The sequence below is a fragment of the Eutrigla gurnardus genome (genome assembly GCF_963514095.1).
Source record: "Eutrigla gurnardus genome assembly, chromosome: 10".
Classification (NCBI taxonomy): domain Eukaryota; kingdom Metazoa; phylum Chordata; class Actinopteri; order Perciformes; family Triglidae; genus Eutrigla; species Eutrigla gurnardus.
The window spans coordinates 24,656,426-24,676,750 of NC_139924.1; the positions used below are offsets into that span (position 1 = coordinate 24,656,426).

General features: G+C 39.2%; 1 protein-coding gene across 3 annotated transcripts in view; it reads left to right on the forward strand.

The window, feature by feature from the left end:
- LOC311020270 (cell adhesion molecule 2-like) overlaps positions 1 to 20,325 on the forward strand; it is a 111,596-nt gene that overhangs the window by 71,508 nt on the left and 19,763 nt on the right. For 2 of the 3 annotated variants that reach the window (XM_084020227.1, XM_084020228.1), the window contains exons 2-3: positions 4,331 to 4,357; positions 15,738 to 15,887. In XM_084020227.1, coding sequence (XP_083876353.1) covers positions 4,331 to 4,357; positions 15,738 to 15,887 — 177 coding nt within the window. The remainder of the gene's footprint in view (positions 1 to 4,330; positions 4,358 to 15,737; positions 15,888 to 20,325) is intronic. The other variant, XM_084020229.1, reaches the window with a different exon arrangement.

The window sequence follows — 20,325 nt, forward strand, 5'->3', positions numbered from 1 at the left end:
CACTACAGATTCTCCATATTTGCTCAAATCAAATCCTAACATGCGCAATAAAGGTTTGAAAATGAATGGTTGTGTAAGTATTGAAGCATCAAACTAATGCCGGAATGTTTTTTTAATTAATTAGTCGTTCAACGGAAAGTTAATTAACAATTATTTTTTGATAAGCCATTGATCGTTTAAATGAAAACAAACATTTTGAAAATGTTTTGGGAATTGTAATGTGCATTTAAATTACATTTTATAAACTATAGTAAACAAAACATATGGGATTTATTTATATATAAAAATGTTTATATAAAAATAAATGTTTTGCAGAGAAAGAGAGAGAGAGGGGGGGAACAAACAAAATTCCAGCTGAATATGATGAAGTGCTTCCCTGTCAAAGTGTTACTTACAGCCACGTTGTCCCAGGAGAGTTAGTTGTGTGACACTGGCAGAGGAAGAGCAGCGACCCCTGTGAAGCCAGCGGAGGGACAGAGACCAGCCCTCACTTAGAGGACAAACTTCTCAGTGGTCGGTTAAACTAATCACCACAGGGACCGGCCAATATTGCTTTGTTACAGGCCGGCTTCCCCACTTCCGAAATGATAAATGAATGGACTTCATTCTCTCGCATGTTGAACCTCACACAACGCAAATACAGCTAACAAGCAGGCTGACTTATTATTTTCAAATATATGATCTGGTGGCCAAACTGGCCAAAATCCCAGCTCCCTGCCTTGTTGCCTTTCTTTCTCTGTCATTAATGGCTATTATCCTTTTAATCGGCCCACATTGCACTCATCTGTTTATCCTGAAAATGGTTTCTTCCATTTTGTCTCAACATTTTCTCCTCGTCTTCACTGAGGTTTGTGAGGTAAAGCTAAGTAAGCTATCGTTCCCAGCATTGTCTTCATTTAATGATCATTAAGTGAGAATATTATTTTCTGAACCAGCATTGCCCTTTTCCATACTCCATAGTCTTCTAATCATAATGCATTTTGCATCTCATTGATGAGGCAGTGAAGCAGTATTATTCATATCAGTATCATAGTTTATTGTGGTATATTATTCATGCTCAAATTGGCATGAATTATATACTACAATAAACTAGGGTTTTATTAGTCAGTACTGGTGCACTCTTTCCAAGAAGCAATAATTAACAGAATGTTATGACACTGCAGTGAAATAACAATGGTGAATGTTTTTGTACTCCTCAAAAATAAACTTTCGGTCATGAAGCATCGCTACAGGGTCATTGATGCTGTGAAAAACAACTGAAACAGATGTGAAACTGTCATTATAATTATGACCAGACGTTGCCGTTAAAACCTACAGAGACAAACTGTCTCAAACTGTTACATACTTTGTTTACATTTTTTTTCTGGTTTAACATTAATTGTTTACTAAACTCCGCATACCTTCAAAAATCTGTAGGAGGTTGAAAAATGTTGAGAAGTGATTTAAGAGTCACTTCTAATTAGATTTTAACTTTTAATTAATAACAGAAGGCGACTTTGCTCTGATACAAAGTCCTTTCAGGTTAATGGTATTTCTTTCTGAGTAATTACAATTATGTCAGACCTGTTGTTACTAACAAAAACAGATGTAAGAAAAGCTGTAACTACCTGTATTCAGGTCAGGTAATCACATGAACTCAAACAGGAAGGTGTTTGCAGTATTTCTACACAATGTTGGTTTTATTAAATGCACTCATGCATTTAACCATGCGATAAATGTGTTATACACATTGACATTCTTCCAGAGAAGTGTGTTGTTTTGTACCCTGCTATTGATTTTCAGTGAAAGTCCTCTTAGGAATGTCAATGCGTTATACTTTTGAGATAGAATATATTGATATGCTTGCCATGTGCTTGCAAATATTTCCAGTTCACGGCAAGGAGAATCTTATCATGGTGTCTGACTTTGTCAACACTATTAAATTTAGAGGTAGTCAGAGATTAATAACTTTCATGTAAGGAGAAAATAGGAAGAGGCGCGGGCTTGGAAGCATACAGAAAGATTAATGAGTGTCAAAAACAATGAATTTTCTATTAAATAATAGAATGGCATGTGTTCCTTGTAAACTATTCCCAGTTTCCTCACCAGATGAGAGATTGTTCAAGGATCACCAAGAAATGAACTATTTTTGTTGATAAAAATGTTGTCCCTCATGCAGATTTGAGATTAACACTGACCTGTTTTAAAATAAAAGAATAGCCGTTTTTCCTCAAGGCTTCATTCGACTGGCTATGGGTATTGTAAAGAGCGACATGATCACATTTCTAACCTTACTGGGGGGGAAAAAAGTCAGTTTGCAGAACCAGTTTTTTTTTAATACCAACACACACAGAGAGAGAGAGAGAGAGAGAGAGCCTTCCCTCTAAAATAGCCTTCTCTGCAAAAATGCCATCGTCATTATGATGGATACAGAACAGTTCTCAAATATCAGCAGGGAAACACATGAATGCAGCATTGATGAGCAAATTGAATACAGATGCAACTTTGAGCAGCAGAAAGCTGGTAAGAAACCAAGAATGATCCTTGACAGAAACAAATGAAGTGTGCATCGGGTGAACAATGTCACGGGCACCACCCGCTGGGAGGAAGGACGGCCTGTTAGCTGTTAGACATTTCCCAAAAAAGACAGGAGGTGTCGGTACACTATAGACCAAAGGTGGAGGAGAGGTAAATACTAAAATAGGAGCTTATATATTAGGAGTGCTCTTGTTTTTAAACCTCTGAAAATGACTAATTCCACAAGAAACAACGTAAAGATCCGGTCAAACCCTTTCAGGAAAACCTCCACTGCTGCTTCACATTCAGCTGTCAGCTTCATAGAAGGTGAATAAAAGAAATGCTGAATTATTAGAATTGTTTTTAAATGTCAGACCACTTCTTCTATAATTGTGTATCATTCTTCTTTTTACAGAGTGGAACAATCTGTCAAATCTTCTCATGAATGCATGGAACACAACATCATGTGACAAGCTTTGTTTTAAGTATACACTGCTTTAACTGTAGTCGCTTTAATGTGAGCTGTGGATTAATATAACCTCCGACCTCATAAATATACTTTATCAGGTAGGATCTCTGACCAGTGGTGGTTATTGTATACAGTTTTCTGTTTTTCTGATGTGTTCAACATCTGGGGCAAATGTTGTCCATTATGAATAACTTGCATTCTTCAAAAGGCTTCTTACGAAGTCCATCATTTGTTTAACACTTTTGATGTGGGTGGTTGTCTGTTAGATCCTCCTCCTCTGATCTTGTGACCTGAGGAAAATCCAAATGTTGAATTCTGTCCTTGTGTTTAACTTTCTTTTCCTTTTGGATAGAAATAGGCAATCCTCTAGTCTTTGCTCTTGGTAGTTAGCCTTTTCCTCGTGTGAACAGGGGCCAAAAAAGTCAGTGCAGCCCAGCCTTTTAACAAGGTTTTGTGCATTAGAAAGCCATTTCACCACCACAGACATGGTGTAGTAGTTTATTAGGTGGGGGGGTGGTGATGTGTCTGGAAGTTGGCCTCTTCTATGGTGCTTTGTCTGGTGTTGGGCACCCACTTCTCCTTCTGATTAGCATTCACTGCGTCCTTTTCGAGAAAGTTCTGGCAAATCAACTGTTAATCTCCTCATGCCTTTGGTAACAATGGTCTGTCCTCATTAAACGTGACAACTTGTATCTACCTGTAAGACAACAAAGCACCTCTCTTTATGTAGCCACTGGAGACAAACAAGCACCTGTCTCTTGAGTGAATGAAATGGTGTTCAAGGCCAGTGTTTGTGTCCCGATGCTGAATACTTTTTTTTTGTTAGGGATGTTTGTGCCGTTTTTGGTATTTCTATCACATTGTTTACAATCATGATATTTTACATTAACCTAAGTTGCGTAGTTGCCTGAATAATAATGTGTTTTGTTGGGGTTTTTTTATTCACATCGTGAAATGCCCAAAAGGAAAATGACTACGGTTAGCCTGGTATTTTAGTCGATGTTTCATGGACTCTGCTTAGGTTTGCCTCTTACATTTTGTTTCATACTGTTCGGTTACTTGTTCTATTTTATCACATAAGACGTGTCATTTAGGTCACATCGGATAATAGTTGTGAAAGTATCTGCACAAACATGATTGGTGTGTCTCTAGCCCTCACTTTTACCCTAACATTTGACAAGTTGTGATACGGTATGGTATAAATGAACACTGCTATACTTCTTGCATTTCCACATTCATAACGTTTAATCTTATATGTGCTGTCACCATGGGTAGAGCAAATAATCATCATGCTATCAATGTTACTCCTTCATACTGTACCTATCTAATGTGCCGTTTCCTTGCTTTACCCCCTCATGCTATCAGTGGCTGGGACAAAAAGCAAAGCGAAAGGTGAGTTATTGCCTCCCTTTTTTTTGCAACCTGATTTATGTTGCACACAGTTCCCAAGAAACAATGTTTGGATCGCCTTTTATCTCCCCCCAAGAGCCTGAGAAGCATTAACATACATCGCTTTCTGCAGACCTTTCTGGGCATTTTTAACCTTTATTTCTCCAGGAAAGCATTGCTGAACACGCTTGCAGTTTCTCAGATACAACCTGGCTCACATATGTATAGCTTCACATGTCACACCAGGGAGCTGCCCGCCTCACCCAGTCATGCTTTTCCTCTATTTGGCCACTGTGCAGCTCCAGTGGAGCAGCTGGGGGGTTGTTCCTGGTTCAAGGACATCTCAGCAGTAGATGAGGGAGGCGAATGTTTCTCATTTGCTTTCCCATCCCAGATTTTCCCAGACATACTGTGCATTCAAACTAGAGACCTTCTGGTCGCATGCCTGCTTCTCACACTTTTTGTTTTACTGCTGCCCTTCAGTGGCCAAATTAATGCTTATTCTGATATTTGGCTTTGTAGGTATTCATGCCTTTGCCATTGAATCTGATCTACTGCCTAATAAATTCTCATTTTCAGATTTATTATGTACTGAGCGTAAAATCCAGCATGCATTCTTCTTCTTTCTTGTTGCCAACCCACAAACTACGTGGACTGTTTTGTGAAATAATATCCTACAAAATATTTTATGATTGAACAGTTTCTTCCTTTTCATATTGGATATTCATTATCTGTCATTGTTCATGCTGGCGGATACTATTGTAGCATCCTATCATCAGTACCCCAGTGTCTCATTGGCATTCCATTACGCATCCAGATTCCACTGTGCTGGTGGAATATGGTTTTTCCTGTTGTGTAATGACATCTAGCTTCCTACTTACTAACATCATATGCTCATGCATTGGTTATTGCTGCTCAGTGATTTTGTTTTTTTTCGCTAATACTCATGTATGAACACAGGGTTTTTTTCTTTTTTCTTCCACATAGTTTTCTAATTATATAAGTAATTACGGGGTAGTTTTTAATTAACAAACGATACACATTCAGCATCTGCACCTCGGAATCTCGTTCGACATTGAGAAGGCTTTCTCAACAGCACTTTCAACTCGAATTATGGTTTATAATTTGTGTTTATATGATGAAGACGATAAATATAACACACCAATCAGTCTTGCTTGTTTTGTCAGCTTGTTAGATGTTTATAATTACTATGAATTTATAGAGTATCATTCTGTTATGTCACCCGGAGGGCATATCCAGGCAGGTTGAATGTGAATATACCAGCATTTCTGATAGAGGTGATACATTTATCACCTCTAGGACCGGGCAAGGACTCTCAGTGTGATAAGGTTTTATTGAAGATCTACAAACATACTTCTGTATTTCTGGTCAAATTATACAACAGGCTTTAGAGATTAAACATATATCTCATGGAACAGTCTTTGTAGGTTATATTTGAAGAGCAGGTGGTAAAACTTGTTACCACCACCCCTCAACGTTTTAAAGGAAATCACTGCTGAAGATATGCTGCATTAATCACAATCATGCTTATGTTCCACTGAAATCTCATCAATTCAATTATTTATCAATCTATTAGCAGCCCTATTGGGAAAATGTAGTTGTGTATCTAGACTTTCTACTGAATGTTTACCATCACGAGGATTTAAAACACATAATCACATCTGAGTGCAGTCGTGTAAGTAACACCAGTTGAACATGTAATTTCCTGTTTCATCTGGAGACAGTACAGTAGTTCTGACCCACTTCCTGTTGATGCATTGCCACTGTCCTGCACAGCAGAAAGCAAAAAAACTAAGTGATCTAAGAGTTTCCCCGAGCTGGGTTATTTATTGCCAGTTCTGTGGATGTGCCACCCCCTTACCTACCCCATGCCTCCCCCACTGTGGCAAATCACAGGGGAGGACGGCGCTCAGCACCACCTCTGAGTCAAGGGAGGTTTACTTTTGCTCAGGTGCTACTCAGTAACAGGGACCAAATGTCCTTTTTGATGGAGGGTAAAGCTGACAGACAGCTCACTCCATCTTGGTTATTTCCTCTAACAGGCTTCATCAGCTCTGTAACAGCTCAATCAACTGACTGCATCATTAACGATCACACTATCGTTGCTGACTATGAATGCGATGCTGGCACACAGTTGTCACATGGTGGGTCAAAGCAACATGTGCATTGAGTCCATCTGATGCTGAGCACTGTTTTTGATCACAGCAGATAGAAGCATTGTCGAAGACCACAGTAATCCCGGTGCACATCAAGGATGTTGAATGTCTTGATTAGATTCCACACAAATACATTTATTGCAAGAAAGATTCATATTATATTTTGCACAAACCCACCAGGAGCCATTTGCACCTGGAATGAAATGAACAGTTGAGATAGAAACTGCAGCTAGATTGCATCTGAATTAAAAAACAGTTCACAAGTGATATACTGTCTCCTCCAACCCCTTTGCATTTGTACTTTATTGCCTGCTGCAAATGGGGTGCGAACAAGAGTGACATGGAGTGCATTACTAATCTGGTCAAAAGTAATCACAGTCCTTGCTTTTACCATAATTACATATGGATTTTCTATGACTGAATGAATTGCATATCGCCGGGCCTGTATAGTAAGATTTCAAATTCCCCCTGTTGATTTTAAAATGTGACATTATCTAAAGCTGACGTTGCTCGAAACCAGTAGTTGCATAGTTTTCAAACATGCATCACGTTGGACAGGTAATTTAAAGATTAGCTGCAGTTAATGGATCAGATCTAGATTTAGTGCTAATTAGCTGCTGCTCTTAAATAGTTGCTTAAATCTCTCCAATCAACTAGGCTGATAGCTTTTAAAATGGCACAGCTTATTGAGTGTCTCAGATCAGCAGGTTTGCCATAAACATAAGAAGCATTTCTGTTGATGTTCAACCAATAGGGCCTAAATTACACATCATCTTAAATTATTGATTTTGCCGACAGATATGACCTTTCTGTCATAGAAATAAATTACATACAATATGTTTTTTCTCCTCACAATATTGTTCAGAAAAGGTCACTTGGGGTGCAAACAATCACATGATGGAGTTACTTCATGGACTAGTTGATGAAAGAAAGCAGCCTGTCTTATCTACTCTCAAAGCATTTCTATTAACAACACTTGAACGTGTCAGCAAGCACATTATGTTCAGATACCATTTAAATGACTGTGTGGTCTGATTCATCATGATGGTAGCATCATCTCCTACCTTGTATGCCTGTATGCATGGATATACTGTAGTTTAGACCTTTATACTGTAGTTAGCTTTTTATTTTTAGTTGGTTTTGCATTGATTATTTTCTTGTTTTGTTAAGATAAACAAATACAGTAAGGCATTTTCACATAATTCCCTCACTTGCCCTAATCATACAACCTATATTGTATCATAAATCCCAAATACAGTAAATAAGCAATTGCACTGCTGCAATCTTTAGACTTATTCAAATTGCAACAGAAAGTAGCAACATAGGGCATTTAGTATTCTGCAACATGTAGCCAACATTTTCAGAAGTGGACTTATTTGCATTCTAATGACTGGAAGATTAATTTTACTGTGTTGAATTGCTATCTTGCTTCTAAACAGCAGAGAAGCTAGAGGTAGAGCTGCCGTAAAAAGCAGAATCTGTACTTTGACTCCAGAGAGAGAAGGGTTAGTGGAGCTTCTTTGACTTACCGTAGTATATATTTAAAACCATTATGTGAACATTTCTAATTGTTTTAGAATGGAGGGTGGTGTGTATTACTTTTCAATAGTCCTCCACAGAAGGGCCAGCATTAATCTAACACACGTCACTCGCTTTAAGGGAATGGTGTTGTTAGTTTTGGCAGATGGACCACATAAATTGTATACTAAGCAATAATATCAATACTACTGTGGAGAATCATGTGACAGGCAGTCATTATCTGGACAGCACTAGACCGACACTCTCAGGCCGGATTCCTGAGCAGGTGCATCAAGTGTGTGGTTGAGAACAGGTTTAATCAATTTTTGATGACATGTTCATTGGTTGTCCTGAACAGATTATCCTCCCCTTCGAACCACCCAGGTTTAGTGTGTGCAGTTATGTCAGGCAGGAATCACACAAGTCACAGTCAGTTATTTTAGACACGAACAGAAGTCATAACAGTCTTTACAATACAGTAGGAACAAACTGAGACTATCACTCATAATCCAGGCTGGCTCTGTGGTAGCACGCACATCTGAAAGTGCCCTTTTAATGATGCGGAATCAAAGTGTCGGGCTCAGGGGATCTGCCGTAGTTTTGTTCATTTTTAAATTCCATGCCAGTGAGTAATTGTGAACACAGAGGATGTAGAGCAAAGAACACTTATACTTGAGTTCATATCAAGCTATACAACTTAATTTTCAGGTAATGATGTATAATGACAACACAATGGCATTATAATAAAATACAAAACTAAAGGAATAGTGCAGTAGCTATATATGCTAACCATCTTTAATAACTAACATGCATTTACAAGCAGTATACACTTAACAAAGGTGTTACTGAAATGGTGAAACATCACCAGTACTTTCTTCTTTCATACCGAAAAATAAGCATTTTATTCACAAGGACATACTGTATTTAAAACATATTCCAAACATAGATAAAATTCAATCCTTACCCTGGGCACCTGTTTCTGTTTAAAAAGGGTACCAAATATGAGGGATACTAAAAAAGTATTGTAATTTAAAATACATTCCCTTTAATTCTACACCACCTTAAGTTTTGGATTAAACAGCATAATAGTCTTCATGCGTTTGATTGAGGTTGCTATGAAAACCAAGTATGCATCAAGAACGGTTTATCACCAGAAGGTTTCTGAGACAGAGAAACGGAGAACGTGCACTTAACCATAGTAACTCACTTTCACTCCTGCATGCTGCAAGAGCATTCAGCTGAAATGACAGAAACTTCAGCTTTGACCGATTCAAAGACACAACCGTTAGTCACCATTAGTCTTGGAGTTATTTACAACAGAGAATGTCGTTGGTGTTACAACCTACGTGACCTCTGAAGAATGGTAGGTGTCCGTTGAACTGGTGGATGCGTATAGAGTCCATTAGTTCTTGTGGAGAAAGTGCCAGAGCCACATGAGGATGAGTTGTACCAAAACAAGTAAAACAGGAGTAAAACTGTGAATCCAATAGGATGGGCAAAATGTAAGCTACTCTTTTTCAAAACTTCACACTGAGTTGGAACTGAGAACTGTCTGTATTTGTCTCACATGGGAGACGGCAAGCTCCATTATTTCTTGTTCTCTCCACCAAGGAATGCACACCACAAGAGGCTTTAAGTTTTAATTAAATGGAATATTTATACACTGCGAATGTTCAACTTCCTTTTCTACCAACATGCTGGCAAATAGGCCACGCAGTTTAGAGTTAGCCAATTAATTACAATTTTGTCAAGTCACAGCAATTGCAGTGATTAATAACTGTGTTCTCAAGAGTATGTTGAGAACATATTTAAATACCCTGTGAGTATGAACGCATGATATTTGATTTTCTTTTCCAAATTTTCACTTTTCAGCTTCACAGCTACACAAGTGTGTACACAAAATCACGAATCATGTCTTTGATTAAAAAAATTAGGTTGGGTTTGTTGTTGTTGTTGTTTTTTAAGATTTAGCAATCATTTACAGACATCCATGAAAATAAATACATATTTGCCACACTGGTTGTCTGAGATTGAATGTCGATTTTAATTTTCATCACAAAAAAATGGAAAATTGCGTAGATTAAAGTAGAGTTAAGTAGTTCTATGTGTAAATCACAGGTTACTGCTTTCTTTCCAAGAGGATTTCTCAGACTACTTGAGAAAGAAATATGGTTAAATGTTTTATAAGTATTCATATTACTTAATTATTACGTATTTAATTTTAATGGCCTCTTGAAATTGGTTCGAAAACAATTATTGTTTAGGTTTCATGTATAAGTAATAACATTGCAGTACCAGCAAGTCAATATCAGACATTCAGTTTTCAGTATAAATACATAAATTATTTGATATGTTACTACATGGCCTTTTGTCATTGACAGGCACTGTATGAAGTTGCCATGACTCATTAGCATGCAGAAGGGAGTTTAACATCTCTATTTGCAACGAAGCCCTCGTAAAATCGAGTACCAGAGGGGAATTTGTGGTTTGATAAACTGACTGGAATTCATTTTTATATGAAAATTAATAATTGTTAGCATTCCATAATGAATTGGAGGCATCGGCTATTTCTCCTTTTTCTTCTTTTTCTGAGTTATTTGTTTTCTTTTTATCCTGCCTGCAGTTTACAGTTTATTCTGCAGTGGTGTGCTTGACTGCTCGCCGGCCATTCATCAAGGCACTGCTTTCCATTATTTGGTGCAGTCAGCTGAAACTGAGAAAGGCTTTTGGGGTGGTATGGCTCATTCTTCCTCCACTAACTCTCTGTTCTCCTCAACAAAGATGTTCCTCGTATTTTTCAACTCACGCCCTGGATCAGTGGTCATTAGACGAATCGTGAAATTATACATGCAACGGGGTTTTCAAATAATCCGCTTTTCAGACCTGGTTTCCCAGCATGCCGTGATTTTCCATCATATCAAAACAGAACCAAAACATTTCCACATTATTGATATGTTATTATTATTATTATTATTATTATTATTATTATTATTATTATTATTATTATTATTATTATTATTATTATTATATAAAACACATCAATTTACATTCATCAGCTATCTCTCTTAATCCTTCCTTTACCATCCCATCCCCCTCATATTCACATTTTCTGGATACCCATCCAGTCCAAAAAAATCAATAACCTAAGTATCATATTCTTGGCTTCTAATATTATCAGACTCAGATTCCATCAGGCTACGGTCTGAGTTGCATTCAGATAGCGGCGTGAAGAGAGGCTGGTTGAGATCAAATTAAATAGTTTATCGTTAATGTACACTCAACAGCCAGCCATTCTGTATTCATATTTATACTACTACACCTACTGCACAGACCTCATCCCAATCTGATATAATATATATATATATATATATATATATATATATATACAGAGAGAGAGATGAAGAGCATTTACATCTGTGTTTTAGCACACATCAAATCTCAACATGAATATTTGTGTATATAATAAAGGTGCGAGCCTTCTGCTCCCTACTACACTTCTACCTAATCATAGCTGTGCTGGTAAATATTTGATTCACGATGCACTGTCACTTGATTGTGAAGTTAATGTCACAGTGGAAAGCGGCATCAGCAGCATTCTGACTGTGAAGCACAGCAAACAACCTGACTAATCTGGTGTGTGCTGACATTGTGACTGATGATCAGTGTGCTGGTGGCCCACCTGAATGCGAACCGTAATCCCCCATCTCAGGGTGATATTGCCAGTTTCAGCTTTCACTGGAGTGGGCTCTTTGCTTGAGCGCTAAAAAAAACCCCAGCAGCTCTCAGATCCATGTGACCATCATAAAAAACATTGTGAAAGGGGAAAGCACTGCCAAGGGACCAATTATAGCTTTAAGGTTTAGGCCCATAAGCAGACTGATGTTGGAAATGGTTTGATTTGAAAGCATGCACAGACAAAAACAAGACAATAAAATCTTGGATTTTAATTGATTAAGTTACATTTGAATGCATAAATTTGTTCATTTTTAGTTGAGGGATCATCATGATAATATGCTTTTAATCTTAACCTACTTTACTGGAAAGCTGTAGGGAAACTGGACTGGAAAGAGAAAGAGAGACACTAATGTGATTATCACAAATTAAATTTTTCTTGTACTACTTCATGATATTTCTGGGAAAAATATTACTTATAGGAAAAAAGCAAACGCTAATAGAGCTTAATTTGTGCCGGAACAGAACCTCTTGGTTTTTGACTGCCTGTGTTCTGGTAAATATTTGCGTGCATCCAGTACCATAATAATATAAAAAACAAAATAATAACATAATGACAGCTATGCAAGTGGGCGTTTGTGATGTCAATGGGGAGGGAGGAGATTAGATAAATAAATACAAATAAATAATGCTAAAACATTGTGATGACAGTTTTGTTAAGTTTTAACAATTAGCACCTCGGTGTTGTCAAACATGCTCCAAGCACTGGATGTTTGATGCATTGCTGTCAAACTGCAGTGCAGCTGGCTTTGACAGAAAATAAGTAGTCCCCTCTCATGATGTAGACACATCTAATCAATTTGAAAGGCATAAAGCAATGCCCAGTACTGAAGTCATTCAGCCTGTAGAACTAATGTGCTTTGTGTTTAAAAGATAGCATATCCTCCCCAAAGGCATATTGCAGAAGTGCAAGTTTATTCCTCATTGCATCACTGCGCTTCACTGAGTCGTTTTGGATCATCAGTGACGTAGACAACCTTCAAACCTCCTCTCAGAACTTTGTGTTCCCTTTCACTGACTTTGCTTTTATTGGAAAACAGCCATGCTCCAATAAAAATTTAAACTTGTAGAAGTTTTTATTGAATATTTCCATACCTGAATATATAGGTTTTTTTTATGTTATGCACAGTTACAAAGCATTTAATTATTATTATTATAATAATTATTATGAACTCTTTTCAAATGACTGTAAACTGTACAATGTAGAATTCAAATGTTTTAATACAGTACTGTATATTAAATTAAGCTTATTGTAGTTCAAATTATAATTATGCTATAGCCCCAAACACCGTTGTGATGTACATTAACGTCAGTAATGCAAATAGGTTATTAAGCCACAGCTTGGCTCTGGTTTGATTGTATTTCTAAAATGCAGGCCTTTGCACACGCTCCCCGTTCTGGCTGTCACTGCCATGCCTGTCCTCTCCTTGTCGATCTCCACAATTGAGACGACAGGCATGACATACAGTGACATGATGTATGCTGTTGCATGTGGGCGTGGGCTGGTGATGCCTTCACAGACCATCACTAGGTTGGACCTTTCTGTATCTGCCCCCCTTGGGCCAGCCTTCCGTTTAGGCCTTGCAGCGGAGAGGGCTTCGGCAGGTTATCTCAGTTTTCTGGCCACTGCTTCACAGCTGGTTGCTCCTCTGTTAACATAGTTTTATGAGGCGGGGCAACATAGCTGCACATTAACGGAGTGGATGGACATGACACTGAGGCTCCAGTACTGCAGCACTCCTCCTCTGTTCACAGGGGTCAAGCAGGTGACTCTATCCTCCCTAGAGAAAATAGATTTCCTCTCGGCAGAGATCCAGACCTTGTTACAGAAAAAAAGCCCATGTCTATCATTCCCATTCAATAGAGCAAGAGGGGGTTGTACCACGTGTACTTCCTGGTGCTCAAGAAGAGGGCGGAGTTCAGTTCTATTTTAGACCCCAGCCTTTCTAAACTGATGCATTGTGACATTCTGCATGCTGAACATCAATCAGCTACTGGTTCAGCTGGGAAATTGGTTCACCACCATCGACTTAAAGGACGTGTATTTTCTTATTGCGTTTCCCTTTTTCGAGGATAGCCCACAACAGGCTGCCCCAGGCTGCCGTCCGGCTACCCCCTGGACACTCACAACTTTAGTAGATGAGTGGTAGAGGGCTTAGCTGAAGAGGACAACCGATGTCAAGCAGTGGTCACACTGTTTTGGGTAGGCACGTCCTGATTGGACGGCTACGTTTGTGCAATGTTCAATGGGCGAACGCGTCAGCGTGATTGGAGTCCAGTAGAGGGCTCCGCCTGACTGAAACAGGGTTCCCATATCGCAGCCTTCGTTAGCTGCACAGTGCACAGAAACACTGCCACTTTTTAATGCAATTCTCACAACACGACCTTACTACAGATAGAAACAGCCTTTATTGCCCACACAGGCATAATAAAAGGAATTTCAGCATCACATTTTTGCTGAAGCAACCATACATGCCCCAACCAGAACTTGAGTGAATGAGAATTATATGCATTACTGGTTGTGTTGTACTATTTTCATAGCTTTTCCGAGCCAATAGTGAGTAGTATACACTGGAGACAGGCAGCAAAGATATCGGAGAGATGGTGGGATAGATGATAAGCCAAAACAATTGTAGGTTATACAGGAACAACATCTCCACATGGTACGCCAGACACACGATGCATCCACACCCATTTCCATTTTTAAAGACATGCATAGCTTTGCTGGACTACCAACTGACAACTGCATTTGATTGATTGTGATGATGAACTTGTGACATGTTTGTTAATGTGATATTGTATAAATAGGTGAACAGATAAGTAATGTGCAATGTTGAGATAATTTCCCCATTACTTTTTATAGTCAGTCTCACCTTCACCTCTAGCTGACAATGGTCTCGATCAGGCCAATGGAGGTCAAGGTAGATCCACAGACCTTTGGCTTTGCCACACTCCTCTGCTCCACCATTTGAGCTGGACTAATGAGGCAGACAGCAGCTCCCTTAGTTGAAATGTCCCCGTGGGGAATTGTACCTGGGAGAGACAGAGACAATGTCACCTTCACATTCAGACACATTACAAAAGGGACACAAAGCAGACCTGTGAAATCAAGAAAAAAAACATGCACACAGATTAGCTTGTGGGCAGCATAATTATCCCAGTTAAATACAACACATTCAGCTTGAAGCATGAACTCCAGCTCTAACACAGTTGTTGTTAACAGTTGTCATCTTTAAAGGGGCTGGTTTGGTCAGGCTCATATTAGCCTGTGCTATGGCTTCGCACAATCCCCCTCCAAAAGAGTATTGGTTTTAGACATCTGTTTCTGAAGCGTGGCAGAGTTCAGTAAAACACAGGCAGGATAGAAATGCTTCTGCAACATAATTAGGGGACTTTGCTGAGACGACAAGTACAAATGTGGAATAAGAAGGTAAAATCCAGCAGGCTGGGTGATTAGGCCTCATTTGGATGTCTTCTGCACACTGTGACGAGCGGCTGTTTCAGGGCAAAGCAGTGGCTCGGATCGAAGGCCCACAGTGTCTAGGATTATGTGTCAATTTACCACCCAGCTGCAGCTCTAGACTCTACAGCAGAACATGACTACCTCTAATTAGGCCATGCTACCAATTATGGTCCTGCAATAAGGCTGCGAGGAAGGCGCTCTGGGAAACTAAAACCTACCATTGTCGCCACCGTAAAAAACCCACTGTTTTCTAGCACAAACAGCTGTGGAAGGCTGCAGTCCATGGCAACGAGGCTTTCATTAAGCTATTTTTTTTTAACTGTGCTGTAACGGAGACATTAATGTAAATGGTCGTTGTGGTGAAAGAATATAAACTTTGAAAGGTGTCAAGTCTTAATGGTACATTATGTGATTCAATAAAAAAGACAGTAACAACCCATCTAAATGTATTCACGTCACAACCATGACCTCAAACTCTGCCCTCATCCCACAGGTAGCCAAGGTCAGTTCCCCATAACTCAGAATATGACGGTGGTGGAGGGGGGCACAACCAACATGACCTGTCGTGTGGATTACAATGATAACACTTCCCTCCAGTGGTCAAACCCTGCACAACAGACCCTATTCTTTGGGGACAAGAAGGGTGAGTAATATTCCTGTGGATAATGGCTGTAATGATAAAATGATGAGATATGATAAAGATGTCATAGCCAGATTACATTACTAACGTGGTCATCTTCATTCATTTTTCAAATTTAGAAAGTAAAGAATTGTCCCTGCCTGCCTGCGAGAACATATTTTCTGACTACTAGACAGGAAAAGAGGGGGAAATGCACTGTAGAAACAGACTAATGAATTTATGTCTCCATTGATGTCCCAGGGCACAAACTAAACAGAAATAGACTTTTTGAATTGAACTTTTGTAATCACGCAACACTGACAGTGTTGTTTACAACACGGCAACGCCTGTGGATTGTGAGATGATTGGGCTTCATTAGCATTTTAGCTGCCCTACATTTGTATAGCTGTTTGGATGTCACTGAAGAGGAAGTGCACTGTTGCAACCTTGTGAAACAAGGCATGAGCCAGAATAAATTATAATGTGCTCTCACCAGCCAAATCCAATTTAAAGGTGACAAAAGTCTTGAGTTGATAAATTGGAATTGGGGTGAAAGGGAGTATAACAGTGGACCGGTCTTCTAAGAGTTGCAGTGATCATCTTTCAGTGTTTCTCACAGCATATTACCCATTCCATTTATGCTGTAGCTGCTAATGCAATATCATTGGTTCAGTGATTGAAGATTAACTTTCCCTTTGAATAACAATTGATAGGAGAGAGAGAGAGACGCCAGAATGAACCAACAGAATGAGACTCACAGTCTGGTTTGAAGAAATACTTTCTCCTTCGCAAGTGATTGGATTTAGTAATGAGGTCTAAGGTGTTTTATTAGATGAAATTACTTCCAAATACTATTAAATAAAAGTTAGCTTAAACTTAAATAGATACCCTTGTGTGAATGGTGTTAATGTGCCCAAAGGATTTCAATTCAAGCAAAAGCCATTGAACCAAACCATCCTTTTTTATCCGAATTTCTTCTGTATTATCTGGTGTAGAGAATGCAGCATTTTAATATTGGACTTTGCAGAACCAGTTTTGAAAATTCCCAAATTACAATATTTATAAAAAACCTTTGTTCTTTGAATTTTTATATTTTGGTTATTTCATCTGGTCAAACAGTTTTGTTCACGTTCCTCATCTCCTGTGAATACAAAGCTAGAATATGTATCCGCGTGTAAATCCAGCTGCCCGCATGTAAGGGGAGGAAGCACAATATCTTTCAGCCACTTTGCCCTTCTTGGGCAGCCATTTATATTGCATGACATAATCCTTTTCCTGAGCAATGCGGATGACAAAATGAATGTAGTCCTTTCAGTAGAGGTTGCTAGGGCTAAGTATGGGAACACTTCCTCTCCATCTCCTTTTAAACAGCCAATTGAAAAGCTTTATTGGCACAACTAATACGATGCCTGTGAGGCCATGAGGAGAAACGGGAGGCGTGGAACAACATGGGCTTCATGCGAGGAAGAGGGTGGGACACCTGGGAAGAAGTCTCCACTGTGCCAAATCACCAGTTAATTGCTTGGCAGAGGGCTGCAAGTGTCCTTCTCCCGTTTGTTGTGCCTTCTCGTAGGAGCCAATGAAAAATGTTTGATTCAACCTTATGCTACCTTTCAGTCCAACAACTAACTGCAGACTGGCTGAGCTTGAGGCAGGCTGTTCTCTCCCTTTGATGAACAGCTGGTCATAGACTGCTGTCAGTGAGTAGATTAGATTAATGTACGTTGCATTTTTTTGTTCTCTGTGTTTAGACTCTTTCTATCTTTTTTACTTGCCGTTTGGATACATCTTCCATTTCCCCTGTGTTTGTCGTCTCTGTTGTCCACCTCTTTGCTTACAACAATCCCCTTGGGTGTCCATGACAGCATGGCCATATGTTACCATTTGATGCACATGCAAGTTTCCCCCACTCTCTCCTCACAAAGGTTTGCCATTGTGTGCGTAATCCAAAGGAAATTCACCTTTTACAGCTTTTTATGTGTGATTTCCGATGCTCAACACATACACATAATGATGATAAAAATACATCTGCTGTTCCGTCTTAAATTAGACCAAAGTCTCTGGGGCATTTTTTGATATCTACTCTCGCTTTGCCTCTCAAGTTCAGTATGAAAGATTAGGGCATTTGTCTGGATGTGTTTGGAGTTTGATATAAAATAGTGAGGTAGGAAAAAAGAAGTATTAAAATGACCTTTCAGCAGCCATAGTTAAGAGCTGTAAAGAAGCTAAAGTTCTGTATTATATCAATTGAGTTTGACAGCTGCCGGGTTAAGTAAGACCACATGATCTTTGCCCTGGCTATAATTTGTTCCATTTTAATTCAGGTCTGACAAATGAGAAGATAACAAAAACCCCAAAGAGCAGGTATTAAAGCCACGGAGAAAAGGGACTTCTGTGTCTTTACAGAATTTTTAAGACACTGAATACCTTAACTCCAGTCTAACAGTAAAAAGAAATCCAGCATGTGTATCTCCATTAAACATTATTAAGTTTAGACCTGGATATGGTTGGGAAAAGATGGTGTTGGTTGGTTGGTTGGTTGGTTGGTTGGTTGGTTGGTTGGTTGGTTGGTTGGTTGGTTGGTTGGTTGGTTGGTTGGTTGGTTGGTTGGTTAGTTGGTTGGTTGGTTGGTTGGTTGGTTGGTTGGTTGGTTGGTTGGTTGGTTGGTTGGTTAGTTAGTTGAGGATGGAATATGAAATACGGTCTCTGGTGTCAAAGTCAGATGCAACATAGATCACTTAAACAAATGACTGATGCTGTAATTATTATGGCAAGGGCAGTCTCCATTAATGACAAGACTACTCCAATTAACCTTCTTCTGTTGCATGTTTTAATTAAATGAAGAGAAGGATGTAATAGGTGCAAGATTACTCTACAAACCCATGGGGAATCCTCAGGTAGGCATATAGGTAAACATAAGCCCAGCGGTGCATCCTACAGGTTGTGACCTACACTATAATTTGTCAACACATCAGTGTTGCCTCTCATCACAGATGTGGAATTAGATATGAGATGCGGTTGCAGGTGGAAAGGAAATAGTGGGCAGGTGGCAGCTCAATAGCTTAATGTACCTTTGGTGAGAGTGTAAATGATAAGGAGGCACTCTATCTCATCCTGTCCCATAAGAGGATCAGTCAAACCTTGTGGAGCTCCAAGAGAGTGTTAACCTTGCTGGATTCCCAAAGCCGATCCATATGGGTTGGACTGTCTCTGCACATTTGTCTAAGGCTGAACACAGCCCTCCTCTTATACCATGCCAGCTGGTTCCTTGGCACATTCCTCCTCATCCATTATGTATATCTGAGTCTTGGTTGATTGTTGCCACCTTAGAGGCTTCAGACTACACTTTGCAAAGATCAGCACGCAGATTCCTTCGCACTACTGCCACAAACCGAAGACAACAGAGATAGATCTTCTTAATAAGCAGGCCAAGACATCATTCATATATTAGACCAATTAGCAGGGACTGTTGAAGGAAGAGGCTCTTTGGTGGGTTGCCACGATGAAGAAATCGATTTGGACCATATGTTTTTTGGTAGAATTATCCCTTCATATGTTTGCCGTGGTTATGAATTATTATGATTACGGAGCAGGACAAAGCTCAAAGCTGTCTTCATTATGATTTACTTTAATTTGAGCTTCTGTGGGGGAAGGAAAAAAGCCAAGTGACGATGCTGTAGAGAATGGTAATGACGTTCCTGGGGGCATGCAGGATGGAAGCAGAATCTTTTGTCAGATACGGTGAATATGAATAATGCAATTAATGGGAAGTTACTGCAGGTTGCATGTCAAAGGCAGATAACGAATTGCCCATTTGAACTACAGTATGTTAGTAACTGAGATATGGAGACATATATGGCATATACATACATGCTGTGGCGAATTATACAGCACTTTTCCTCATCTCGATTTCAATTTCTCCGAAGTTTATGGTTCATCATTCATGACATTTAATTGGGGCATTCAGCTTGGATCATAAAGGTCACAAAGTAAAATTGATCTTAATTGGCTTGTAGTAATCAAAATGCTGTTATGTGCTAAATGAATGCTCTAATGTGAGCATTAAAACATTCATTAGCGAGAGAGTGAAGGATAATTACCAAGGATGCAATTACTAGAGTGAGCACCGATGAAAGCACATTTTACGTCTATTCTAGTATACACATATTTGATGGTGGGTCCTTTGGAAGCGAGTGTAGTGGGCACTTACCTGGAGTAAGGAATAAAGGGAAAAAAGTCATATAGTAGAAAAACAAACACTTAAACCCTTAAACAACATTTGTTTAAGAGTTAAGCACAACATTAGGTATCTGGGGAAAGGAATCTGAAGTTTGTTCAGGTGTTTTGTTTTCTTTTCAGTGCCTGTTGTATATTTAAAACAACAAAATGTAAATGTGGTCTCATGGCCGCAGGTCATTCTTCAGGGGCTAATGGACTTTTAAGTGTACCTGGTTACCTCCAG